General features: G+C 47.9%; 4 protein-coding genes across 4 annotated transcripts; 3 read left to right on the top strand and 1 right to left on the bottom strand.

Annotated features, from left to right (window-relative positions):
- The first annotated feature begins 1,901 nt into the window (after positions 1 to 1,901).
- LOC125510570 (stem-specific protein TSJT1) lies at positions 1,902 to 4,562 on the top strand. The gene is made up of 4 exons (XM_048675786.2): positions 1,902 to 2,220; positions 3,559 to 3,799; positions 3,889 to 4,009; positions 4,123 to 4,562. Exons 1-4 carry the CDS (start codon positions 2,015 to 2,017, stop codon positions 4,308 to 4,310), a joined length of 756 nt encoding a protein of 251 aa, XP_048531743.1. The 5' UTR covers positions 1,902 to 2,014; the 3' UTR covers positions 4,311 to 4,562.
- Positions 4,563 to 4,916: 354 nt separating this feature from the next.
- Positions 4,917 to 7,966, bottom strand: LOC125510568 (tetratricopeptide repeat (TPR)-containing protein). Its single transcript, XM_048675785.2, has one exon. It carries the CDS (start codon positions 7,758 to 7,760, stop codon positions 5,034 to 5,036), a length of 2,727 nt encoding a protein of 908 aa, XP_048531742.1. The 5' UTR covers positions 7,761 to 7,966; the 3' UTR covers positions 4,917 to 5,033.
- Positions 7,967 to 8,108: 142 nt separating this feature from the next.
- On the top strand, positions 8,109 to 16,739 carry LOC125510567 (Leucine-rich repeat protein kinase family protein). Its single transcript, XM_048675784.2, has 10 exons — positions 8,109 to 8,678; positions 10,775 to 11,039; positions 11,581 to 12,497; positions 12,633 to 13,056; positions 13,137 to 13,318; positions 14,391 to 14,547; positions 14,630 to 14,857; positions 14,960 to 15,310; positions 15,782 to 15,883; positions 15,987 to 16,739. The coding sequence occupies exons 1-10, from the start codon at positions 8,227 to 8,229 to the stop codon at positions 16,215 to 16,217; spliced, it is 3,309 nt and encodes a 1,102-aa protein (XP_048531741.1). The 5' UTR covers positions 8,109 to 8,226; the 3' UTR covers positions 16,218 to 16,739.
- A 1,200-nt stretch (positions 16,740 to 17,939) lies between these two features.
- On the top strand, positions 17,940 to 21,978 carry LOC125505965 (F-box protein At5g65850). The gene is given in 3 exon segments (XM_087521727.1): positions 17,940 to 17,991; positions 18,186 to 21,045; positions 21,047 to 21,978. Coding segments are annotated over 2 exon segments (1,200 nt in total). The 5' UTR covers positions 17,940 to 17,991; positions 18,186 to 20,641; the 3' UTR covers positions 21,843 to 21,978.
- Positions 21,979 to 27,512: the final 5,534 nt, after the last annotated feature.

Raw genomic sequence — 27,512 nt, 5'->3', positions numbered from 1 at the left:
CTTCCTCCGGGGTCCCTTTTACTCCCCTATGTTACAATTCATGAACTTAGGGAACAGTCATTTCTCACTCCGGTCTCCCATCCTACATTCCTTGTAACACATTGTAGCACCTTAAGTGTTGCCCTATGCATCGTGTGCACTCGTACATAAGCTACAAAAGATTGCATAGAAACCAACATATAAAAGTTCAACCAATCATTATATTACCAGCTGACCAGTTGTGCCCTTGGCGCACAAAGCAAATGCAACCAAAAAGTGAAGGAGTTTTTTTCCAAACATATCTACAAAATACGATGACAATAACTATGTTCGTGTTGTGTTATTTTACCGGGCATTGTTGGACGAGGGCTTCTCGGACGAAAACCGTGGTCGGATGAGCGTTGGTGACTCAGTGACCATGTAGTCATTGTTGAGTTCGACGGTGTGTTGTGGAGGATGACTGGAGGCGGAGGTGAAGGAGGCGGCGGAGCGCTGCGTCGGTTGCTATGTGTCGGGTTGACCATTTAGATGGCCGGCATAGTAGTATGGTGACTTGTACTAGGCGGGCCAGGGCTGTGATTGGCTGGGTGGCACCGGTATGGCGATCCACTGTGGAGGAGGAACTCGGCGGCCCTCTCACTCAAGCTTGCCATTCTGTGGGTTTGGTAGGACGACAAAGATCGCGAAGGGCACTGACGGATCCATCGCAGCGGTGGTGGACGGCGAAACAGACGGGGGCAGAGGAGATCGAGGCGCAGCAGACAAGCTTTGACATGAAAAGAATGGCAGGACTGTGAAAATGGATGGTCTCCAGTCTCCGAGTCAGATTTTAGGTAGGTCCGAGGTGTTGGAGTCCAACGTGACTGACGCCCAGACTCCCACAGAGCTCCTCCTCCGATTTAGGACAGTCCATAGAATGTCGAACGTGCGGACTAGTTCTGCCCAATCCCGCATCGAATGATTAACAACGTTGGCCGACTTGATCCAAATATTTACGGACGTTTTGATGATCCGTGTTGGAGACGTAAAAAGAAAAAAAACTGGGTCTTGCGCACTAAAGATCTTTTTTTTGAGCATCGGTACAGACACAAACGCTCATATACACGTGCATACACTCACCCCTATGAACGCACACACGCACACCCTACCCCTATGAGCACCTCCGAAAGACTGAGCCGGCATATCATCTTGAGATTTACGAAGTCACCGTAGGCGCCTCGTCGTCGACAAGAACGTCTCCTCCCACTGAAAGTGTATCGCCGGAAATCCTGAAATAAATTCAGAAATAATGCGATTATCAGGATTTGAACCCTGATGGGTTGAGGATACCATTGTCCGCCTAACCAACTCAACCACAGGTTGATTCGCTTGCGCACAAAAAATCTGGGGGAGAAAGCACGATCGGAGATGATGTTTTCCACGACGACGCGTCTGGAAACGTGGACGTCGACCCGTGCTACCTTTGAAAACGATGTCTCTCCTCTTCCTCTACTCACGGCACCAGAGATGTATAGATTAGCTCATAGCTGGACGCGCTTAATCTAATCCGATCCGCGGGATACCCGGCAGACCCTCCAGGCTTTCCACGTCGATAATGACTGGATAAGGTTTCAATCAATCAACCAGAAAAAAATGGATAATACCCCACAGGGACCAGGACGGTTATTATTTACCCAAGTTACGAAACTGCCCTCGGATACAACCAGATAATAATCTAAGATAATAAACGGCCAACCTTTTTGCATTCTTTGCGATTTTTCCTGGATTTTATATGCTTTATTATTTACACTCCACGTAGGAAAACGAATGCCGAGACATGAAAACCATTGGCGGCCACCAAAAAAGCTCCGGGAATTTCCCACCAACCGACCGACCAAGGGGCCAAACCGGAAACCGAGCGCCCTATATCAGTTGACTTGCGGTGGCCATTCAGCGTCGCCGTGAGATCGCACCGCGGCACGCAGACAAAGGAGACGGGGACAGCACAGCCTCAGTGCACGGAAAGAGAGGGGGGAGAGATTCGCACGTCGCCGAGATGCTGGCCGTGTTCGACCAGACGGTGGCCAAGTGCCCGGAGGGCCTCCGCAGCCCGCCGGCGGCCGGTGCGGCGGCGGGGGGCGGAGGCGCGGCCGCGCTGATGAAGGGCTTCGCCGCCGCCAACGACGCCGCGGTCACCGTCAGCCTCGGCTCCGCCGGCGCCCTCGCCTACTCCTCCGCCAACAAGAACCCCCTCGTCCCCAGGTACTGCTCCGTTATCCGCTAGCCTTGCTCAATAACACTACCAGTAAGCCGGTGCTTGTAGTGCTGTCGGGTGGCGCTTGATCCGGTGACGCGATCGCTTCGCTGGGACTTTGGAGGTTCCCGTTTGGGCCTGCGGAGATCTCCCTTTCTCGTTTGGTTTCTCCGGGCCAGGCCAGCCAGAGATGTAGCTTTCAGCGGCGTGCTGATTTTGGAGCTTTCCGGCGATTTCTAGTCTGTAGTCGGGGGCTCCGTGGCGTAAATTCTAGGCCAGACTCTTCATCAGATCTGCAACATAAGTTATGTGACAGCACCATTATGACGCGTTATTGACTTCTGATTTAATCATTGTTTCGTATATATGTTCAGATCCTGTCCAAATTAGGAACGGCTTAACTGAGTTAGTTTCCTCCGGCTGCTGAGCAGTCATTTATTTGATCATTTGAGTAGGCTTGTAGATTGGGGAACCTATTCTGAGCTGTGCTTAGTGGCACCCAGAGAAACAATCTAGCGAACGCTTAGCTCTAGCCCAAGGTTGCAAGTACTTCTGAATGTTATGCGCTTAAACAGTCAAAGATCCAGCTTCCCATTGGAGCTGGCTTGATTCCTGCTGTTCTTCTGGGTCCAACCGTGTTATTCAACACCGATGATTTTGCTCCAGCGTGAAGAGATTCAACAATTCTTGTGATGTGAGGAACTGGAGTCTTGCCTGAACCCTTTATGTAGATATAATATGCCATTATTTTTCCTACACTATGTTTTGCATCCCTGTCTGGCGATTCGTCATGAAAATGGGAAGTAACATTGAAGTTTCTGATACTGCACATGTCCATCTTACCATTGTCCACAGTTGGATTACGTGTCAATTGATACTTGTTAATCAACTGTTATTTGTCAGCCGGCCCACCGGTGATGGTGGTGACTATTGCTCTTTTTTATACGGTACTAGCAACATGTCATGTGCAACGAACGCGCATACCACTTGGGAGCTGAGCCTCATTAAACTAACTCATAAGTGAAGATCAATTTTTCTTTCGACAGGGAAGCAACTTTTACTTAACTATCATGCTTGCTGACAACATACTTGTCAAACCTACTAGCAGTATTGGGCTGCCAAGTTGAATAACATAATGAAACATTGATGTGACTCCAGTAACATCGTTTTGTTGCCTTTGTAGAAAAAATTTCACATGATGGTGTCTTTTTAGGCATGTATAGTGATTCCAACAAATAGCAGTAACATGGAATTTCTTTTCTACCTTATTAGTGATCCTGAGAATTGTTGTTCTATCTGAGTATATTGACCTGACTCTGTATTTTTGTCTTTGCACTTGTATCCAGGATGTTCGGTTCTGTAAATGACATATTTTGCCTGTTCCAAGGACATGTTGAGAACATTGGCAACCTGAAGCAACACTATGGTCTGAGCAAGACAGCAAATGAGGTTACCATCCTAATTGAGGCCTACAGAACCCTCCGGGACAGGGGCCCACTCCCAGCTAGCCAGGTCGTGAGAGATCTCAGTGGAAGGTTCGCTTTCATCCTCTACGATACCGTGTCGAAATCCACCTTCGTCGCTGCTGTGAGTAGATCATCTCTCTTCTGAAAGGATGTAAATTTTTAACCCGTAGTTGAATATGGTTTTGAGTTACAACCGCTTTTCTTGAACAGGATGCTGATGGCAGTATCCCCTTCTTCTGGGGAGTTGACTCTGAAGACCACCTTGTGTTCTCTGACGATAATGAGCTTCTCAAGGCAGGCTGTGGAAACTCATTCGCGCCATTCCCCAAAGGTACACTACAAAGAGCAGCGTTGCCACAGTTCACCCTTCTCATCTTTGTTTGTATCCCTATAATTCAGCTGCGGCACTAATCATCTTGACACTACATTTTCGTTGATCATCAGGCTGCTTCTACACCACATCTGGAGGGCTGCAGAGCTTCGAGCACCCGCTGAACGAGCTGAAGGCCGTGCCACGTGTGGACAGCCAGGGCCAGATGTGCGGCTCCACCTTCAAGGTCGACAGCGAGGCCAAGAAGGACTCGGGGATCCCTCGCGTCGGTAGTGCTGCTGATTGGTCTAACCACTTCTAGCTCGATGACCCTTGTTGTAAACTGCCAATCTTGACACTGAATCGCTGAGACACCGCACTGCATCTGCATTTTATTTTTGAGCAGTTTACAACGCTCTAGCCAATGCTGTTTCAATAAATGTACTGTCTGATGGGTAATGATACTGCTGTAAGTTTACCGATACTCGAAGAAACTCTGATGCCACCACCTGGTGGTAGAGGTTTATCAGCCCCCCTATATATGTCTCAATAAATAAAGTTCAGTGAAGGCTTAGTTTGTTTGTCTTTTGTATCGTGTTACTAGCTTGCAGCTAGTGTTTTTGTTTTAGGCAGTTTTTCATGTACTTTATGTTGTACAGTAAGGCTCCGCTTGGTATGGGTGTAACATTTTACATCCGTATTTACTTTACAGGTGTATTTCACAGGCCACAACGTGATTTCCGCCTGGAAAAAGAACGACGGATAGAGGTCTGTATATTTTATCGCTCTGAAACGATGATCCAATCAGGGTGTAAATGATTTCCATCCACTTTGTTTCATGATCAAATTGGAAGGAACAGACATATTATCATTCTGAAACCACTGTGACAAAACCTGAGAGGAGGATCATTTCAAAGTCTAGAATCTCTTTTGGACTCCACAATGAAAAATTGATTGCCTTCATGATTACATGGAAATGTTGCGTAGCAGCATCCACATAGACTAGGCCAAGTACTTGTATATAGTATAAATAAACGACCAATTCCTAAATAGAACAGTAGGTCTTGAGGATCCTTCTTGCCAGATCAGTTGCTCCGCTTTCCTTGTAGATCAGATGCAGATTGAACGCAGCCTCTCTCCGGAGGTCGCAGTAGCCAGGCCTAAGAGCCTGGTGCTCATGGAAATCCTCCTCGAATGGAAGCTTGGGTATGGGGTGATCTTCCACCTCCATGGCTAAAACCTTCTCGTAGTAGATGGCCGCCAGGGTTTTGAGCCCGACATGGTGGTAAGCCCGGGCTATGTTGTACAGGGCCTCCTGCCTGTTGCTGCCGATGCACAGGCACTTGTAGAGGAACGCAAACGCCTGGACGATGCACTGGTTCTTGTTCTGAAGCCTGAAGCCCAGGGAGAGGTTAATCAAGGACGAACCAACGCAGAGATTGATTAGAGGATTCTCCGAGTCCAGCTTGTACGCTTCCAGATAATCCCGAACAGCGGACTGGTGTTGACTGATAGCAGTAAATCGATGCCCAGATATGATTTTAGGGGGCACACACTTGGGATCCCTTCTTGCCCGAAGAAGAAACTTAAAATGACCTTTCTCTTCTGCTCTTGATGTCACTTTGTAGTAGGAGTTCCATGCGGAGATGGATTGCGGGTGCTTGTGAACTACATAACGGACATAATCAAAACCAGGACTGGGATCTGGAGCTCTGTATGCAATTTCAGCGCCCAAGGACCGGAGTTCCTCCTTGATGTCATCAGAGAGGGGGTCATTTCCAAGTTTAAGAGCATGATTGATAATTTGCAGCGCCTCAAAGTATCGCTGAAGCAAAGTCAGTGTTCGACAGAGATCTAACACAAGCTGATGGTTCTCCACATTTGTGAGCAGACCAGGAAGAGGAGGTTTCTGCTTTGCTCTCCGTGTATCATCTCTTATCGTATCTTCATTTGACTCTGCTGCCCTTTTCTCTAGCAATTTCTTTGCTCTGTTTGCCTTCACTAACTCTGCAGTTGATGCTATAGGCCTGCATCCTTGAAATACGCTGTCTTGACGCGCTTCCCCCAGCACTTTAGTTCTTTCCTGCAGAACATCATTTGTAAGCTTTCTATTCATCTTGACCTTTCGATTAGCATACTCGATATCCAGTGTCTCGAGAATGGGAAGAAAAATGGTTTTCACAAATTTCTCCATCATGCCTTTGTTGTAATAAAGTTTGGCAAGCTGCATCTTTACTTCCCCATGAAGCCACCAAGGTTTCTGATGATCCGGGATATCAGCGGACTGCAACTCTGGATTTTCAGGAGGAGAAAGCACAGTGATAGCTTTATCACTCTTATCCTCGTCAACGAGAAGAGAAGATAAGGTTATCCGTACATCGACATTGTCCTCCATCCCTTCTAAAGCTTTATAGAGGTAATGAATAGCTTTTCCTTTGTCCCCCATTACCATGTAGCATCGAGCAGCTTCCACATATGAACTACCATCATTGTGAACAGCAACGTCTTCCATAACCGAGTAAAATTTTAGTGCATACTCATACTGCCCCAAACTTTGAAGAGTGCTGGCGACCTCCTTAACCATATCAGCATTCTCTTTTGAACGCCCCAGATGCACATCCTGAAGGAACACCTCAGCATGTTTCATATCTCCAAGATAAGCATGGCAGATTACTGCCTTCGCCTGCAATCGTACTGGTAATTTGTGTCCAGATCCCAACACCAGCTGTGCCTTCTTGATCTGCCTAAGAGCTTCACCATGGGCATCATTTCTCAGACGAAGGGATATCAGTAAATCAAGAAGGCCCCAGTCGATGTTTGAAGTTTGAGCATTGATAAAATCCTCCAACAAATCAATCGCCTTATCAATTTGACCAGAGTCTCTGTACATCTGCGCCGCCGCTCTACGAGCGACGGTGTTGGAAGGATGGATCCCGACTATCTGCTCGTATATCTCCGCGGCCTTGTGGCAGTCACCAAGGGTGCGATATATGTTGGCGCAATCAAACTTGAGCCCCACATCCTCCGGATCAGCCCTCATTGCCTTGATAACACAGTGCCTTGCCAGAGCAGCATCCTCCTTCTTCAGAGCCAGGTCGATGAGCTTCTTCCACAGCGACACGTCCTTGGGCGAGACGTAGGCGGCCAGCATCACGAAGTTGATGGCCTTGTCGATCTCGCCATTCTCCTTGTAGATGCTGCCGAGCAGGTTGTACGAGTTGGGCAGGTTGGGCGCGATCCGCACGATCTCGTGCAGGATGGGGATGGCCTCCTTGAACCTGTTCTCGGTGAAGAGCAGGGTGGCGTCGCCCAGCTTCTTGATGACCTCGGGGCTGCACCGGTTCCTCCGCCCTCTCGCCCGCCCCTTCCTCTTGCCGTCCTTGGACCGCCGCCGCTTCTTCCGCCGGAGGCCGAACCCCTCCATCAGCTGGTCGAAGAGGTTCGCCGACTCCGCCTCGGAGAGCTCGCCCTGCTGCCTCCGCTTCTTGGAGGGCTCGTCCCCCTGCGGCGGCTCCTCGGGGAGGGCCTTCCGCTTGCGCGACAGCGCCGCCAGGGCCTCGAAGTCGCGGATGCTGACGGTGGCCACGGCGCCGCCGGGCCCCCGCTCCGCCATCTCCACGCACTGCGCCGCGTCCGCCGCGTCGCCGAACTCGTACCCCTCCTCCTCATCCTCGTCGTACTCCTCCCCGTCCCCGTCCTCCTGCTCGTACGCCTCCTCCTCCGCCCCCGCCGCCGCCGCCGCCGCCGCGCCTTCCTCCTCCGTCGCCGGCATCTCCGAAGCACGGGCCGAGGAAAGCGGCAGAAGGAGTCGCTCCTGCCGGCGGCGAGAGCCGGGGACTAGAGCAGCGATGTGGATCACCCAAAACCTTGGAAGGAGAGTGGGCCTCTTTCAAAGTGGGCCTTGAGCCCTTGAACACACAGGCTCGGGTCCGACCCGGACCGCGACCGCGACCGCGACCGCACCCGAGCCTGACGGCGACCCCGTCCGAGCCGCACCAGCTTCGTCTTCTCGGAGAGCGCGGGGTGACCGCGTGGCCGCCTTCCATTTTACCCCTCGAGACAGAAGCTAATCAGAACCCGGTCCAAATCTCAGCATTAGGATGGCTTAACTTATACAATTCCCACCCGCCCGCTCTCTCTCTCTTTCCCCTCTTCCCCGTTCACACTCTCTCCCCGCCCCCCGTACGAAACCCTAGGCCGCGCCGCCCCAAAACCCCGCGGCGGACGGTGGCGCCCGCATGGACGCCGCCGCGCCGGACCCCGACGCCGGCGGCGGCCTCCCGCCGCGCGGATCCGACGCCGCCGACGTCGCCGGCAACACGTGGGACCTCGCCCCCTTCTCGCCTCCGCCCGCCGCGCTCCGCGGCGGCGAGCTCTACATCTACCGCAACGCCTACAACCTGGTCCCGCGCTCCATCGGCGAGTGCCGCGGGGGGCTCAGGGCGCTCAAGTTCTTCGGCAACGACGTCGAGGTGCTGCCCCCGGAGGCCGGGGACCTGGACGGGCTACAGAGCCTCCAGCTCAAGGTCTCCGCGCCCAGGGTGTCCGGGGCCGTGCTCCGGCGGATGCGGGCGCTCAGGGAGCTCGAGCTCTCCATGGTGCCGCCCAGGCCCTCCGCCTGCTCCATACTCGTCGAGATCGCCAGCCTCAAGTGCCTCACCAAGCTCACCATCTGCCACTTCTCCATCAGGTATGCTGCACGACAACACTACCTCAATTGACAGCTGCCTGCCTGCCTACCTGCCCACTGCTAATTTTGCTACAGTGCGTCAAATTGCTTATGGTTAATTGACTGTTCTCGTGCCTAATCAGCCAAATGCTAGCGTTCCGTCTGTGATTGGCGGCGTAAGAATGCTTTTTTATGTGTTTTCTAGTGCCATTTTATGTTTATTTCAGCAGCACGACCCCGGGAGAAATGGATGTGTATAAGAAACCTTTAGCAGGCTAGCTTCTAAGTATAAATCTATGCTGGTTTGGTGCAATTTTTCCATGCCAACTGTCCAATAGCTTCTGGCAACCATGATGCTTTTGCCATGTGTTAAATCAGGTTGAATTGTTTGTTGTGGCTACTTTTAAGTTTTATAACCTGCACATTAGCTGCTACCATTATGTCTGCGATATTTGCTATGTCTCTACAGTTGTTTATAGAGGTCATTGGTGTTCGTAGGAGCATTCGGTCTACCCACCTTACTTTAACTAGCTGTTCTGAGTCGTGTCCCTAGTTTGGCAGTGCAGGGGCATTTGTCAACTTTGTTATGCAGTTTGATTATAAATGGTTGTTGTAGCCAAGTTACTTTGTCTCAACACTGAAGATGTACTGATCTGATGGTTAGTGCAGATGTTTAAAAGTTCAAATGCTTAAATGATGATTACATGATTTTGTAGTCGAAATTTAGTTGTAGCAAAACTCTCAACTGGTAGCATATCGGTCGGGTGCTGATTAGGGATAAGTTGGCGAATCGCCCTATTAACTGATTGGATGATGATTAAATGATTTTGTGGTCTAAATTTAGCTGTAGCAAAATTCTCAACTGGTAGCATATTGGCCGGGTGCTGAGTAGGGATAAATTGGCGAATCACCCTATTAACTGATTGAATGATGATTAAATGATTTTGTGGTCTAAATTTAGTTGTAGCAAAATTCTCAACTGGTAGCATATCGATCTGGTGCTGAGTAGGGATAAAGTGGCGAATCGCCCTATTAACTGAATTTATCGGTAGGTTTACTAGGGCCATATCTGTATGTCCCAGCCTACATAGCAACATGTTGTAGTAGAAGCAACCGTAGATTGCTACAAATGCCAAATGCACCACATCAGCACATACTAGATGTCTAGATACTACATAGGAGGGTAGCAGGGCGCATTGTCAGCAGCAGGAGTACAACACAGAGGAGAGAACTGAGTTTACTTGCTGCCTGGGGACACCATGCACAGGAGGAGCAGACAATGAAGCATCTCGGGGGGGAATGCTGGCTGCCCGGGGAGGGGACAGCGCCGGCGACTGCCCGGGGAGGGGACAAAGCCGGCGACTGCTTGGGGAGGGGACGAAGCTGGCAATTGCTTGGGGAGGGGACGAAGCCGGCGATTTCTTGGGGAGGGGATGAAGCCGGTTGCTGCTCAGGGAGGGGACGGAGCTGACAGCTCGTCAGGGGCTGCTCAGGGAGGGGACCAGGGATTGGCCTGCGCCGGCTTCTGCTCGGGTAGGGGAGGGAGCCGGCGGGAGCTGCTCAGGGATGGGACGGCTGCGTTAGCTGCTCTTCCACGAGTGGGAGAAGGGAGGGGGTTGTCTAACCTAATGCCCGCACAGCTGTGAAAGAAGGGAGGGAACGGGCCACTTTTGGGCCAAAAATTCCCTAGCAATTAATCGGCCCAGACCGATAAATTGCCCCAAGCAGTTAATGGCGCGAATAGGGCCTTTTCATATCTGGAGGTGTCCGAGTAGCGATTAACTGACCGAGATGCCGATTAACTGGCTCTGGCTGATATGTGGAACAATGAAAAAAATGCCGATACTGATGTGGTATGTGGTATGCACCTCTTAAGAGGCATATTTTCAATATCCGATTAGCAAGCGACAATCTTCAGCATCTCTTGAGTTAACAGAAGTTGATATTCTTGATCTAGGCTATTAGAATCTTTGTCGACTGTGGACACTTGAACCAAATATGGGGAACTTGTATGGTGTTCCTGATGATGGTTTCTATTTTATGCTATATTGACTTATTTATTTCAATTGTTCCCTGGAAAAGATGGTGGTTTCACATTCCTTTTTAAATATCTTTAGGTTCCTCCCCCCTGAGATTGGTTCCCTCAGGAAGCTCCAAGAACTTGATCTGTCTTTCAACAAGCTGAAGAACTTGCCTAACTGGATAACTGAGTTGCGGGCCCTGAAATTCCTCAAAGTGACTAATAATAAGTTGGTAGATTTACCATCAGGGATCTCTTCTTTGAGATGTCTTGAAAGCCTTGACTTATCGAACAATAGATTGACATCCCTTGGATCAGTTGAACTTGTCTCTATGCTTACACTGCAGTATCTTAATCTTCAGGTATGTTCTCATCAGAAGTTTTGCTTTCCACCTGTTCCTAATTATTGCTATGTCTTGATCATGTTGACATAATTTACATTATCTTCAGCAGTGTTGATTCTGATCTTTGTTGTCTTGTTTATATTTGTCATTTGTCATTTTGGTGCTTATTCTATGGCATTCATTCACTTCTGGAACAAAACATTCAACATTTGTCAGGACCTGATTAACAATTATACTTGGAGTGAGATTAGTGTGTCATTTTTGAGGAAAATGATTATAATCGAATCAACATGCGATCTTTCTAAATGTAATGAAAATTAGGGGAAGGAGGGTGTTAGCAAGCAGAACAACACTTGCATGGGGGGTGTTTGCCAGAGAGAGAAGTTGTGGAGGTGTTAATATTAGCCATTCATTTTCTTACTAACTTTTTTCATGAGATACTATATGACTTACTCATCAAGTCTATCGATGATGTATTGTGGATGTTTTCTTATGTCTTCTATTTATGCTTAGAAATTCAAATATCAGATCCTGATAGTTTTCTTTTTCTATCTTCAAGTTTAATAGGATTTCCCATTCTTTTATGATACCCTCTTGGGTATGCTGTGACATGAGGGAAAATGGTGAAATTCCTTTGAAGAGTGACAAGCTACAACGTCTAGGTATCGCAAATATAAACAGATCAGCAGAACCTAGACCTGCAAGTCATGCTTGCAATGGCGTGCTCTCATGCTCACCCACAGATATTTCCCCCAATTTAAAAGCTCATACCGCACAGAAAATGAAGAAGGGCTGGAAGCGACGGGATTGCCTGCAACAGCAGGCTCGCCAGGAGCGTTTGGAGTCCAGCAGGAGCAGGCTTTGTGAAAATGACATTGATGAAATGGCTGTGAACATGACTGAAGATGATATGGAAAACAGGCCAGTGATGAAAGACATTGTTGAAGAAAGTTCAGCACAGGATTTGAAAGAAACAAGTTCTATATCTGAAGACCTATCTTGCATAATCGATTATGACTCAGATGGGCTTATAAAAGATAGTGGCATGATGCTTCAGGACCAATATGACGATGGAAAAACTGGAATAAATATGAGAAGTTGTCATGACAACAATTCTGGTATCAGCACCGATCCAGCTTGTTTGGGCAGTATTGAAAATGAACTTGAGGATACTGCTTCATCGACCCGCAATGCAGTTGATGTTGTTGAAGAGAACACTTCAGAGGCATGTAAGCTTACACTGAAATCTAAAAGGCATCCTGATATGGACAATAATCCCAAACCCAGCAAATGCCCAAGACCAATTGATGAATCCTCGAAGTTATCCTATAAGTACAGCGTGGAGTCATTTTGCAGCATAGATGACCATTTACCGGATGGATTTTATGACGCGGGACGAGATATGCCGTTCATGCCATTAGAGGAGTATGAACGGAGTCTCGGACTGTATGCACGTGAAGTTATTCTTTTGGACAGGTTAGTGCACATTCCTATCCGTTGTTTGGTAATTTGCTTTTTTATATGCTGTATGCTCTTTCTGATTGGTCTATTTGAGAGCATAGGATATGTTTGCAATCTGCCTGACTTTTTTTTTTGCTTCTTTCTCTTAAGAGAACAAGATGAAGAATTGGACGCAATTGCTTCTTCAGCACAACTGTTGTTATCCAGTTTGAAGAGGCCAAGTTATTCCGAAACAGATGAAGATGCAGGTCAGGACTTGCTAAGGGCATCAGTTCTTGCTTTGTTTGTCTCTGACTGTTTTGGAGGTTGTGATCGAAGTGCTTCTCTGAGGAGAACACGGGGAGCTATTGTTAGCTTGAGGAAGGAGCAACCATTCATTTGTACTTGTGCTGCCGGTAGCATGTGTGATAGCAATGAAGCATCAAAACAAGCCAGTACTCCTCCTGGGCACTTCAATTTTACTGGTCTCTGTGATAAATCAATACACATCATCAAGGAAAGGAATAATTCAGGCATTGTACCAATAGGGGCATTGCAGTTTGGTGTTTGTAGGCACCGAGCTGTCCTAATGAAGGTACCTTGTTGTTCTGTTATCTGACTTATGTTTTATGTTTATCAGTTGAGGCTTTGACATGGCTACCTTATCTATTGCAGTATTTGTGTGACCGGGCGGACCCTCCAATTCCTTGTGAGCTTGTGAGGGGGCATCTTGACTACACGCCTCATGCTTGGAATGTTGTCCCTGTTAGACAAGGGAATATCTTGGTAAGGATGATTGTTGATGCGTGTTACCCCACAAACATAAAGGAAGAGACGGATCCAGAGTACTTCTGCAGGTGAGTGCCTTGTGATCGTATAGGGGAAAATACTGACTCCACTTTACCTTGAATTTATGGTAGCAACTAACTTGCACTATGCTGGTTCTGTCATATTGTCATTATATTGTTACTGCTGTTTCAGTGTTATGTCAATTTTGTGATCAGGTCAAAAACATGGCCTACATAAATGCCATATGTAGTTTATACTGTATTCATGTGCTATGTACTACTCCCTCCGTTCCAAATTACTCGTCGTGGTTTTAGTTCATCAAATTTGAACTAAAACCACGACGAGTAATTTGGAACGGAGGGATTACCTCCGTCCTGGTTTACTAGTTCTCCTCGTACTTTGGGTTAAAGTTTGATCATATATTTGACCAACAAAATGTTAATGCATGTCGCCAAAAAATATTATTTTGGATTCGTATTTGGATGTAGTTTGCAATGATATTATTTTTGCTACATATAACTTATATTTTATTAGTTGAAATCATGGTCAAAGTATGACCCAAAATATGAGGGGGACTAGTAAACCAGGACGGAGGTAGTTATCTAACTTTATTATGACTTAAATTGCAAAAGGTCAGTAATATTGTAATAGTATGTGTAATAAGATGAGAACTTATAATGCCAATTGCCGATGCCTTATGTGTGCGATTGCAAAATTGGATATTGTGAAATATTGTACGATATGTAGCTGTCAGGCTGTCAGGATATGCTAGTACATCGTGTCTAATCACTCTGTATTGGTATGATATGGTATGTTATGTCTTTCATTTCAGTTATTGCGTTGTTCTTGCATACTCTTTTGTTTGTTATTTTGTTTGCCTGATATTAGGGGGCGTTATCTGCTGATCTAGTATTTAAATTTTAATCATGCTGCTTCATGGAGGTGTTGAAAACAAAAGTACTCCCTCCGTTCCGAATTACTTGTCGCAGGTATGGATGTATCTAGATGTATTTTAGTTCTAGTACATCCATTTCTTCGACGAGTAATTTGGAACGGAGGGAGTACATGCTACATGCTTATTCAGTGATTCTTCCTGACTACAAAATTATTTCGTTACTAATTATGTGCACGTGGTTTTAGGTATGTTCCCCTCAGTCGACTGCACGTTGCGCTTGATGATGAAGGCTATACACCTCGGTCTTCCTTCCCTTCGGTCTCACTATGCAAAGAAATTGAAGCTACAGCTTCTAGCGCTGTCTACCACTGCAAAATTGGTTCAGTTGATGCAGCAGCAAAGGTTTATTTTTTTTTGCCTTCTAAATTTCTTCGGTGCCTTTACTATGTTTCATGTATTTACTTGGCGTTGGTTTCAAATGCAGATACGGTACCTAGATACCCGGCGTGCTTCTAATGATGAAGTAAAAAAATTTGAATACAAGCTTCTTGGGGAAGTAAGAATGATGAATGCTCTAAGGAAGCACAGATCCATAGTGGACATATATGGTCACCAACTTTCTTCTAAATGGGTTCAAGATGATAGTGATAAGGAGTACAGGATAATGCAGTCTGTAATTTTAATGGAATATGTGAAAGGAGGTTCACTGAAGGTAAATTCATTTGTTCATCGTTATGAGCCTTCTTGTATTCGTTGATGTCTTTTTTGTTTTATATGTTCTCAGTGATAACTGGATCTTTTAATTTCAAATTAGGGCTATTTGACAAAACTACTGAAAGAGGGCAAGAAACATGTACCTGTGGACCTGGCATTTTACATTGCTCGAGAAGTTGCTTGTGCTTTGTTGGAGATGCACAGGAAGCTAGTTATTCACCGGGATATAAAAAGCGAGAATGTTTTGGTTGATCTGGATTCGAAGAGGAGTCATGGGACACCAGTAGTCAAACTCTCTGATTTTGATAGATCCATTCCTTTGCATTCTCTATCCCATACATGCTGTATAGCTCACCTTGGCACATATCCACCCAATGTTTGTGTTGGGACACCTTGTTGGATGGCTCCAGAGGTTCTTCAGGCCATGCATGAGAAAACCCAGTATGGACTGGTAAGCATTCATTTAAACATTGCGCTGTCCTTTTTTTTTTGCTCAACTCATATTGAACAGCTCTGAACAGTACTGTATGTACTACGGAGTAGCTCGGCCATGTTTCTGATTGAAAATTCCAATATTTGGTAGTTATTATCATGATGTGTTACTGGAACACTAATTTTTCTTCATTGCTTGCATTAGCTAATCTTAAACATTTATACTTGTGTGTGGTAATGTGCATTGCCATGTATCCTGTGTGATGATTGTTACTCTGATTGCTGACTATCCTGTGTACAGTAATGTGCATTGTCATGTTATTGGTTAGTGTAAAGCCACTTGGATTTCAGTATATTATAAACTATGTTAATATCAGCAAATAGGCCCGTAGCTACCTACCAGATTATGCTAATTAGATATAGTCCTAGCCCCAACCAACACCCCAAAATAAAGCGGTATTGATGCGGTTAAATATGGCTTTTGATGCAGGAAGTGGATATCTGGTCATATGGATGTTTTATATTCGAGATGCTTACACTTCGTATACCCTACGAGGGACTACCAGATTCAGAAATATATGATCTCATAAAGGTAAGACCTCTACATCAGAAGTTGGCTCTTGTATATTTTGTATTTGCTTATTGTTTTGGGTAAACATATACGAAGTAACATCTTGTGAATTCTATGTCATCAGAGGAAGAAACAAAGGCCAAGGCTAACTAAAGAATTAGAAGCGTTCTGGACAGTGGACGAGCCAATTACGAGGCTGAAGTTGGGGATCACATCTGATGCTCATGCAGAGAAACTGAGATTTCTAATTGATCTATTCTACCAGTGCACCAGAGGAACCGCATCTAGGCGCCCCAAGGCCGAGCAAATTTACAATTCGCTTTGCTCCTTACCCACATGCTATGACCTGAGCTGAACCTGTGGACCCTGAATGAGAAAGCTGATGGTGAGGCAGCCTTGCTGCCAGATAGGCTTGACAGGTTAAACCGGGCGCTTATAGCAGGTCGCTGGATCTGGCCAGCGTCTGAGTTCCTCGGGGCTCGGACCAGAACACTCCGCATTTCACTGATGTTGGTCTTCGGGTGGTGGCGGAAAAAGTCAAACCAAGGCGAGGGGTGACTTTGGCCGCGGAAGCTCCTCCTGGGTCAGTTTTGTAGCTGCACTGCATGCTGGCTCACCTGTTGTAGCAGTCTCCATCCTGGTCGTGTGTGTATGTGTATGTCATGTAATTTTCTTCTTCATAGTAATTTCCAATTTTCCATAACTTATATTATTCAGTTGAGTCTAAGTTATCGATTTTAGGTCAAGGCTCCATTTTTATGTATGTGTACGTAAGATTGTTGGTCCAGCGGTGATCCATGTAACCTTAGAATGCTGAGTTGTGTAACAAACGGGAACGGTTGCTACTTTTCTTAACGAGGCTGTGTGTTATGATTTCCCTGCCAGCAGTTGTATTGGTGGTTGTCGTCGGCAAAAACGTTACAGGCGCTGTGGCTGTGCAAAGTCAAGATTTTCATCAGTATATTATTAGTAGTATTACCTATACAGTGTTAGTGCATGGTATGCACTTGGCGTAAAAGATTGGATGCAAAGTCTCGGACGTACTCCTAGATGGAATGGCACTTTCTCTCTTTAATGCGGATCTTGCAGGCCAAATCTTGGAAAGTGCGGCAGCACGCATCGACGTTGGATGCTCAAGTCAACCGGACATTTCCCTACGTGCTCCTGTGCACTCGAGAGATATATTACGCAGACACTGCAGTTGTGGGTGGACAAGTGCCATAATCACAAGCCAACAAGTGTTTGTCCAGACTGTTTCTACCAGCAGTAGAATTCTCACCTGCAAGCTAAAATGTACTACAGCGCAGCATCGTTTTTTTTTCTCTGTTGCGAAGAAGCATCAACTTCGCCTGCTGCCGCTGATCTTGACCGGTAAATTAGCGGCACGCCCTTGACCAGATGCAGGGCAGCACCGCTGAACCGATCTACCCCCAGCTGGCGCGTGCACGCACGTCTGCCTAGCTTGCTCCTCCTCACAAAAATGAAAACCAAATGTTTTATATGCGGCCCGCGTCTGATTTTGGCTTCTCGAGGGCGGAGGTGTCCGCGGGCTAAGACAAGATCGGGGGGTGGCGCTGGTTTAACTATGATCCCCTGTCCGGGGGGACCAGGCCCGGCTCCCTCCATCCACGGCGCGCCACGACAAGGCCGTGCATGTGAGGCCTTGTGACTTTGCGCCCATTGGCCGCACGACTGCCAGTCCAGTCCAGTCCAGTCCAGTCCAGCTGCATGCATCGGCGATGGGCAGGCGCTCCCGTCCGTCTCGGATCCGCTCCGCCGGGAGTCAGCGACAATGCCGCGCGGGAGCACGAGCCCAGTCTTGACCGGCCGGACGGCCCCCATGTGATCCCTCCATCAATCTTGTATGTAGCGTCGTCTATATAAGCATGCACGGGGGTATCGATCCTCCATGGATTCGAAGCTAGCTAGCTAGGGCGGTAGTTAGTTCGAGTGCCCAAGAGAAAGCGTGAAGCTGCCAGCATGATCTAACTCTTGAAGCTGTGGTTAGATCGTGCTGTGACAGTTTCACTCTTTCCCTGTTGGGCACATGACAGAGAGCGACACCGCAATCCGCAGCTGTGTGTGTGTGTGTGTGCAGGTTGCGGGCATCGACGCAGCACCAAAATAAGGTGAGCACATCCATCCATATCTTCTCTTCTCTTCTCTCCCTCCACCGTCCCGCCGGCATATACATCGCCCTCCCCAAGTTGTCAATCGCCTTGCCTAGTAGGCTTATTCAAGCCAGAGGGAAGGAATCGTTCATTCCAATGTCGATGCTATCGTAGTAGTAGTAACAGCTAGCCATTTGTTGGAGATGTTTCAGACATTCGTCATGCTTGGAATCAGCCGGTCATCCTCGCAAACGGCATCATTGCTCCTTCCCATTCTCCTTCGTAGTACTACAGCTTCTCCAGGTCCAGGCGCGTGGCTCTATCAGCTCTTGGTTAGCTACTGCTTCAAGCCAAATAGTCCACGACTATGTACGTCCATTCAGATTCATATGTGTAAAGACCTTTAAAGCAAAGTAATATGAGAAAAGCATATGCTTTGTCCATGTTCTTATCAATTAGTACGGATTTGATCCCTCAACTTCAACCAAAAATGTCACATCCTGACCTTTTCATTCCGGACAAGTTTCGTCCCTCCAATTTGAAGCGGTGTCTATGTTTGACCAGTCTTGCCCACATGGTAATATTCTCTCTTATTCATCTATCTTTTTTTTCCATCACAATATCTCTGGTGGGAAATTTTCCCCAACACTTGGCGCGCGCATGCACTTTCGACACCTCATCCTCAGGCGATAAGCCACCAGCGAGAAGCACGTCAGGCTGCTGCCAATGCAATGGTACTTACATGTTATCTAAGCTTCCTTCCTTTAATGAGTTAGCAACTAAAGTTTCTCATGCATTGATAGGCTTCTTTCAGTTAGATGTTTTGCCTAGGTTCACGTATTTGTCATTGTTTCTTTCCGGGGTCATCACACTTAGACTACCCGCAGTGGGAGTAACATAAGTAGTAACATCACACTTATCTAGGCAAAATAGATGATGTGGCATGTAATTAATAAAGAAAGAGAAGCATGTAATAACATAGCTAGTTACTGTAACATCACACATATCAAGAAAAGATGAGTCTATAGCCTAATAAATAAATTGATATATAACACAATACATATGTTACTACCCACTGTGGAGGTAGTAACAAGTAACATATGCATGTTACTACTCTAAGTTACCCCCATTGTGACTAGTCTTATCTCTCTTCTCTTAATTAACTTGTCACATCAGATTTTTTCGCTTACATGGCAGGCTTAGCACCTGTACAAGGTGGAGCATTGGGAGGGCCTCACTGTTGGACCGTGTGCATGTCCCTTGACAAAGTTATTGTTGTGTTTTACTGAATTTAGTGATCCATATTGGGAAAATGCTTATGGCCGACTCAATTTAGTGGTGGATTTGGACAGGTACCCGCTACAGCTATTTTAGAAAAAGTAGCAGTGGCAGGCAAAAATGACCACCCGCCACTCATAATTTTTTACTACAAATTTACCTGTGGGATAAAAGCAGCAGTGACGTCCTGTGCTTTTTGATGACCGAAAAATCAGTTAATGCTTGAAAAATAGTAAAACAACACAAAAAGTGCCCAAATTTGAGCATGACATTTTGGATGGTGTGTATTACACATAGAAAAATATTGAAGTCGAAATGGTGTAGAAAAATCAGTTAATGATGTAGAAAAGAACATTCAGGCCTCAGTAAATGCAGTTGCCAGGTCTTTAGTTGTGGCCGGTGTCGGGCCGCACCCGTCACTGCTCGACCTACGTGGAGAACATTTAGAAACCCCCAAAACTTCTTCAAACCAGATTCATTCCCCCACTAAAAACACGTCGTTGCCCTCCTCTCCGTCACAGCCGTTCTCCGTCTGCCATCGCGCCCGCCTTCCCTGGCCCTGACGCCATAGCCTCCTCCTCCAACAGCGGAGGCCTCCCCCCGCCGCCGCCGGCGCCATTCCCACTTCCTCCGCCTCCTCACTCTTCAGCGGCTTCAATCTCCAGTTCAATGGAGTACCAACCGCTATTCAAGACGGTGTGCCATGGGTGGTCAGGGAGGTTTTTGCCCAACATGAGTGGCATCATAATCTCTCGATCGATCCATCACCTCATTCGATGTGGGCATAGTGCCAGTCCTATATGACTCTACTTTTGCCGATATGTCGTTCTTTTTAATGTTTGGCAGTTGTTAGTGTTTGACTGCGTGCATCTTAATTAAGTAGAGGTCAGATGATGCTCATCATGCTTTGTATCATTTGATTCTATAGTTTTTAGTTCATAAAAATGCCCTTTATCAAAAAAATACCTGGAATCAAATTACCGGCTCATTTTGAATTGCTTGTTTTTTTTTGAAGTTTCATGGTTTCGTTCAGAGTACAATCACCACAGAAAGATCAAAGATGAACGTGTTCAAAACTTAACGAACCTATCACCTCTCCTCGGCTTGATCCCGGCGGACCGTGCGCCTCCGGGGACGTCGACGTCGACGTCAGCGTTCCACATAAAGTGGTCTGATGATGACCAACGGCAGGTCTGGTCTCTAATCTAATCTGCGTGTTCACCTAGGAGTCCGAGTTGATGATACCTAACCCAACTCGGAAAACGGCAATTAAGTCGCAACGAAGCACTCCTTCCATAAAAAAATAGAAACCCTGAAATCACAACTCGATCGACTTCAAGGTTCAAGTTGCCGCCGTCGCGTCGCGTCGGTCGATCGACAAGCATTAGCGATGGGACAACGTCGGCGGCTGCTGGAGCCAGATGGCGGCGGCGGCGGCGGCGGCGAGATCCCTAGCGAGTTGCTGCAGGAGATCCTGGTGAAGCTGCCGACGAAGGACGTCGCCCGGTCCCGCTGCGTCTCCAGGCTGTGGCGCGGCGTCGCCAGCCACCCCTCCTTCCGCAGCCTCCACGCCGCCACCCACGTCGCGCCCGCGGCGGAGGTCCTGCTCGTCTCCGAGACGCGCGAGCCTGACGAGGCCAGCTTCTTCCTCACGTCCTCCGGCAAGGCCACGGCCATGCGCTCCGTCGCCATCCCCGGCGACTACGGCCTCGCCAACGTCTGCAACGGCCTACTCTGCTTCGTCCACCGCCACAATGCCGACGCGCCGGCGGTGGTCTGCAACCCCGTCACCGGCGCTCCCGGAGCCGCCTCCGCTCGCCGCCGAGGGCGAGGCGCAGCACCTCTTCGCCCTGGGGTTCAGCCCGCCCACCAAGGAGTACAAGCTGTTCAGGCTCGCGTCCACGGTCGTGGACGTGTACACCCTGGGCGACGCCAGAGGCTGGCGCCGGCACGCGCACCTCTCGCTGCCTCATCCAACCAAGATCACGGCATGGGCGCCACGGCTGATCGGCGGCAAGCTGTACCTGCTCACAGCTGCTTGGAATCGAGTCTTGGTGGTCGACGTGGCTACGGAGACGTGCCGAGCGCACCGTCTCCCGGCGCAGATGATCATCGCCTATGATGAGCGTATACCGCGGGTGGGCGCCTTTGAGCTCGACGGCCGGCTGTGCTTCGCGCTGCACACCGACAGCACGCCCACGGCCATCCAGTTTTGGGTCATGTCGCCGCCGGAGGACGGGAAGCAGCTGCGGTGGGATCGGCACTACTGCTTTGAGATCAGCGAGGCTTTCAACCACTTGGGGCCTTGGAGCGCATGGGTTGACGGTGGCGAGATGCTCTGCTACATGCACGGCGACACTCTGCACATGTATGGCACGAGAGGACGCTCGCCGCCGACGGTTCTCGGCGACGTTCAAGGGTTGCAGTGGGACCAGCGGCTCCACATCCCAGAGTTCCCATTATGGTGGGAAACTTCGAAATGTCAATGGAACTTCCACGGGGGTTACCGTCCCACCCTTCTCTCGCCTCTCAGCTTTGCATTGCCGCCTTCCCAAGACGATGTGCAAAAGAAAAGGAGCGAAGGAATATAAACAAAATAGTCAACACAAGCTTTCGGCGGTGACCGACCTGGATGTCTTTGGACTAGTCGCATGTGAAGTTGGTGCTACCCTCGTTGTTAGCAGTGAGTGTTAGTTGTGTTGTATTTATAATTCTCTTTTTATATAAAGTTAGAGCAACTTTAATAGGGCGACCCATTTCGTCCGTCCACGTTCGTTTAGATCAGCGCGGACAAAAATGACGGTCCAACGCGCTGATCGAAACGAACGCGCGTCCGTTTTTCGTCCGTGGGCGACCCATTCTAGGCCCAATTTTGAGCCGGATTTGCGTCGGCGCGGACATGAGACGGACGCGCGCGCGCCTACTCCTCTCCCCGGGCCCGCCGGTCCCTCCCAATTTTCTCCAAAAATGCTCCCGTCCGCGCTCGCCCCCGCCCCCAACCAGCCATGGAGGGCGCCATCGACCTCGACCTCGACACCGCCGCCGGCCTCGCCTCCCTCGCCTCGTCCGGCGCCGTCGCCCCCTCCGGGAAAGGCAAGCCTCGTGCCCCGCGCAAGACCGCCGCCGCGACCAAGCCGAAGAAAGCGCTGACGCCCGAACAGCGGGCAAGGGAGTCGGCCAAGAGGAAGGGCCGGAGGCACGCCGCGGACGCGAGGGATGAGGCCGCCACGCAAGCTGCCGCCGCGCAGCAGTTCACCAACGCCCGCGTCGCCGCGGCAACGAGGGAGGCACTCTACATGCTAGGGGTAAACCCTAGCCAACACAGCGTCCTCCAAGCCGCCATCGCCGCGGCCAGCACCGGCTCGTCGGCGTTTCCTCGGATGGTGATGCCCGACTCACCCCGCGCGTCGGCTTGCAACCCGGTCCCCGGCTTCCACGTCTACCCGCAGGCCTCCCGCCTCTTCGGGGAGTGCTCACCAGACGTGAGCGTGGTCGCGCCTTCCACGCCCGCGCCCGCGCCCATCGACCTCAACGCCAACCCGGTGGTCGGTGGCTCGTCGTCCGGCGGCACGAGGAAACGCGCGCGACAGACGCCGGCCGGCGGGCTCCCGGACGCCCGTAACCTGTTCGAGGAAATGTCGTCCGCCGTCGACGAGGACTACATGCAAAACCTCATCTTCGAGGGTGGTGCGCCGGGCGCTGGCTACGATCCCGAGGAGACACAAAGCCAGGACGGTCGCGGGGCGTTCACGCCGGTCGCTGGCTATGATCCCGATCAGGCGGCCTTCATGTGTGATCAGGTCGGCATCGACCTGGACGGCTTCGCCCTCGACCACGTGTTCCCGGACGACTATGAGCTAGAGGAAGAGGACGAGTGCGACATCGAAGTGGAGCCTTTGTTCGAGGACGTGCTCGCCAACCAAGCCGCCGATCCTAAGCCGAAGCGCAAGAGCAAGTGCACGAAGGCGTACACAGCTGCCCATATGCTTGCATGGAAACATTTTGTAGGCATTTCAAGCTTTGGAGGCATTCAAGGTTCAACACAATGGCAAGTGCTTCAACCTCTCCCATAGCTATCGGGTCATCAAGGACGAAGAGAAGTTCAAGGCGCAATATGCCGCCCTCAAGGCACGTGGGGGGAAGAAAGCTATGGAGGATGTTGGGGAGGGCGAGCCGGCACGGCCGAGGGGGAAGACCAACTCCAAGAAGGAGGACAAGTGAGATGCGCCACCAACGCCTTGATCGCAAGCATGGACGACATGATTAACAAGAAGGACTCAAGGAAGGAGGAGCGCCGACGTTTCAAGGCGGAGCAAATGGATGCTTTCATGGAGATCCAAAGGAGGAGACTTGATCTTGACGCCGAGAAGCAAGCCAAGATGTTCGAGCTCGAGGCGGAGAAGCAAGCCAAGATGCTAGAGATCGAGGCCGCCAACGCCAAGACAAAGGCGAAAGAAATGGCTCTTGCAAGCATGATGACCGGGGTGGAGATCATGAAGGTGGATCTCAACACCGTGTCGCCAAGGAAGAGGCCGTGGTTCGAGAAGATGCAGGCCGACATGCTCAAGTTCGACGACGAGTGATCTATGGCATCGAGGGCCATCTTTTTTGTATGCCGGCAGGTGTGTCGGCATGACCACGGGAGCCGCGATGGCGTGGTCGAACTCAAGTCCCACCCTTTTTTGTGTGCTGGCATGTGTGCTGGCCGGCCGGCGAGTGCGCCAGCATGAACTATGTTATTTTTTGAAGCCGGCATTGTATGCCGGCGCTGGCATGGTGCCGGCATGAGACATGGCTGCTGGCATGATCGGCCGCGGGCCTTTTTTATTTAAAAGTTGAATGCGGACATGAAATGGGTCGGCGTGTTGGGCGCACTGCCGACCCAAATGCAAAACTGGGTGGACGCCGGGCGGACGGCCGATCCAAACGGACAAAAAACGGACAAATGCGCCGTCCGTTTGGGTCGCCCCATTGGAGTTGCTCTTATGGTACGCATTTTGTGTACTTTCGAAAGAAAAGCCAACACAAGCTTTCCTCATCATCTAGAGTTTATTTAGGGCACATCTAGATATGCTCTAGTTATTGCTCGTTTAAGTGATTCGATCAAACTTGAAAGGACAAAAGGCAAAAGAAAAATGGTTGCATGAATCTTCACATAAAATCAATGGCATAAATAGGACTTAGGGCTCATTCGGTTTGGAGGAAATCAAAACGTAGGAATTAGGAGTAGTATAGGAATATGATAGGATGGCACTTGCCATCCTAAGGAATTGACTTGCCTCGTTCCTACGCGTAAAATGAGCTTTGAGTGGATGTGTAGTTTCCTCCAAAAACACGGAAAATGAGTAGTATTCCTACGAAATTCCTGCACGCATTTCCTACAAACCGAATGCATACATAGAAAATTTTCCTCTGGAATCCTTATTCCTATGTTTTTCCTACGAAAATCCTCCAAACCGAATAAGCCCTTAGACATGCAATACTTAAGGCACATCTAAATGTGCATTAACAAAACTGTTAATGCTATGGGAAAGTTTACCTAGTTACACTTTCCCAGGATATATGGCTCGTATTTGTCTTTTTGTAAGTTTTTTTCTTTTGCGGCAAAAACCAACCTATTCATCAAACACCATAGCGGTGCAAAGAACATCAAAACTAACAAAAGTTACATCCATGTCCATGGACCATCTAACGATGATTACAAACACTCGAGCGAGCCGAAGACACGCCGCCATCGTCGCCCCTTCTTCACCAGAGCAAGCAAACCTTGACACCTAGCAGATCTGCGGCGGCACCGGCGAGAGGCGGGAAAACCCTAGACACCTGGGAGCCTTTCTTTCTTTCTGGTAAGAGCAGTTGCGGAGCTTGCGATTAGTCTAGACATGCCATCAGATGAAGTTTACTTTGGTCTACGGAAAACCACAAGAATCGTATTTTTGGATAAACTTCAAGTGCAATATAAATGTTAATGTTCAATGGACAGTTTGGAAATATGCACCAGAGGCAATAATAAAGTATTATTATTTTATTTTAAATTTATAATTAATGTTTATGTTCTATGCTATGAAAATTGCAATGGTTCTCAAGTCTGTAATAACTACGAGTCTCAGAGGAACACTTATCTGCACATGTAGAATAATAAACGGTAAAATAAACTCCTAGTCCTGCCTATAAAATAAGTTCAAGTGTTGCATGATGTTTCCGTTTTCCTGATCATGGGCGTACATTAAGCGGAACAAAGGATGTCGACAACTTTGAGGGCACGATGTTGGAAGAACATGTGTGTTGCATTGACCCAAGTTGATGTTATACTATGAGATCCTTTCATTGCAATTTCATAGTTAATAACACAGTAAAGTTAATGTTTGCATAATTTCTTAGACCATTAGAGTATCAAGGCACTTCATACTAGACGATGCACTTTGAGGTTGTTCTAACATCAAACATAACAAGATGATTCATCGAAACATATGACAAGGGACTACATAGGTCGAGACTAGGATTGGCTCCTCCGACAATGAAGGTATATTCTTAGGCCCCTTTTGGTGTGGCGACATCCACCATCGTTTATCGAGTCACAGTGTGACTTGCTCACAAGGATGTCTGAACACGAGAACGAGAAAAGAGAACAAAAAAAAGATAACGAGAAAAGTGGCATAGTGATCATGTGTTGAGTCACGGATGCTGGCATATCTCACATATGTTAACTATAGGTTCGTACGATAAAGATTCATGTAGGTACATGGGTCAATATGGATGTCCATGATTCCGCTATTAATAATTGAACAAAAGGAGTTTCGGTCATATCTATCACCTACGTCTGCACATCAGACTGTTCGATATGAAGCGGTGAAAGCAGACGTCCAAGAGGACGCTCTACATGTGCTACACGAATGGCCACTGATGATGCTAGCCACTCGTTGTTGCTGCGAGACGGCAATATGTGGTGAATTGGTCGGACGGCACGGCTAGTAGGAAGGCCGGCGATGCTACGCATGGGGGTAGGAGATGGGAATGGGGTGGAGCGATTCGGGGATGCGTCAGGATGGGGGAGTGGAACTATTCCGTGGGAGGCCAATCGGACAACATAGGCGCACATATCGGACAGCTTGCTAGGCGGCTGATCCCTCGATTAGTGGATTTCTATTTCCTACACGAGCTCTACCTAGCCTACTATGTCCCACGTGGTGATTTGCGAACTAGGCGTAACTCGGATGGTTAGGTTTCTCTTGGTGAAACCAGTCCATCAGGGTTCAAGTCTTAGACTTGGCACTCATGCTTGCATTTTTCTGGATTTATTTCGAGTTTTTTGTGATGTTCGTTTAATGGAAGGACACGTTTCTGTCGACTACAAAGACGTCTGCGGTGATTTTGTCAATCTCAAGATGTTGTGTCAGCTCATTATTTTGAAGATGCTCACAGAGACAAGTGTATACGTGTGTACGTGGACATCAGCATTTCCATTGTGTTTAAAAACATAGGGACAAGTGTATACGTGTGTACGTGGACATCAGCATTTCCATTGTGTTTAAAAAAATGAAATCAGTGATTTAATAGGAGGTCAATTTTGGCGGGGTTTTTTTTTGGCAAGGCTGGTGGGGGCAGCAAACCAAACAGAATGCTCGCCATGCTGAACAGTGCTAAACCTGGGCTGCATGTTGGGCGCACCTACGCACCGCTCGTAAAATTTACCGTTGCTGCGCCTGCCCAGTTCTACATGTCCGCATCATGCTGATGTCCCCTATGTTTTCTAGTTTTAATTCATATTATTTTTATCTTGTATTTTTTTACTGTTTGTTTTTGAAATATTCTAAAAATATATATATTACAAAAAAACTTTGCATTAAATTTTAAAAAAAATCATTCATTTGAAAAATGTTAAACGTGTATAGAAAAATGTTAATCATGTGTACAAAAGATGTTTTTGACACTTTGAAATTGTCGTAGTTTTGAACCAATGTACATGACATTTCAAAAAGTGTATCAAATGTAAAAAAATCTTAGTAATTCAAAACAATGTACATTGCATTTAAAAAGTTTTCAAGAGTTTCCAAATGTGCTCATGAAAATTTCCAAAAAATTGTATACAATTTAAAACAATTTACACACTGTAAATAAATGTTTCCTACCATTAAAATATGTTTCTGACATTTTAAAGAAAAATTCTTTAATTCAAAAATGTTTGTGACATTAAAAAAATGTTCTGATATGATTAATTTTTTTTATTTCCATTAAAAATGTACATGAAATTTTAATTAAAT

Source organism: Triticum urartu, chromosome 5A (genome assembly GCF_056163025.1).
Source record: "Triticum urartu cultivar PI428250 chromosome 5A, HENAU_Tu73, whole genome shotgun sequence".
NCBI classification, from domain to species: domain Eukaryota; kingdom Viridiplantae; phylum Streptophyta; class Magnoliopsida; order Poales; family Poaceae; genus Triticum; species Triticum urartu.
This window is presented reverse-complemented; position numbering and strand designations above follow the sequence as displayed.

Excerpts from the sequence above, each read along its gene's own strand:
- LOC125510570 (XM_048675786.2), top strand. The coding sequence starts at position 2,015 with ATGCTGGCCGTGTTCGACCAGACGGTGGCCAAGTGCCCGGAGGGCCTC. Across the intron at positions 2,221-3,558 it reads AAGAACCCCCTCGTCCCCAG|GATGTTCGGTTCTGTAAATG; the intron begins GTACTGCTCCGT and ends ACTTGTATCCAG. Across the intron at positions 3,800-3,888 it reads AATCCACCTTCGTCGCTGCT|GATGCTGATGGCAGTATCCC; the intron begins GTGAGTAGATCA and ends TTTCTTGAACAG.
- LOC125510568 (XM_048675785.2), bottom strand. The coding sequence starts at position 7,760 with ATGCCGGCGACGGAGGAGGAAGGCGCGGCGGCGGCGGCGGCGGCGGGG.
- LOC125510567 (XM_048675784.2), top strand. The coding sequence starts at position 8,227 with ATGGACGCCGCCGCGCCGGACCCCGACGCCGGCGGCGGCCTCCCGCCG. Across the intron at positions 12,498-12,632 it reads GAAGTTATTCTTTTGGACAG|AGAACAAGATGAAGAATTGG; the intron begins GTTAGTGCACAT and ends CTTTCTCTTAAG. Across the intron at positions 14,858-14,959 it reads TGAAAGGAGGTTCACTGAAG|GGCTATTTGACAAAACTACT; the intron begins GTAAATTCATTT and ends ATTTCAAATTAG.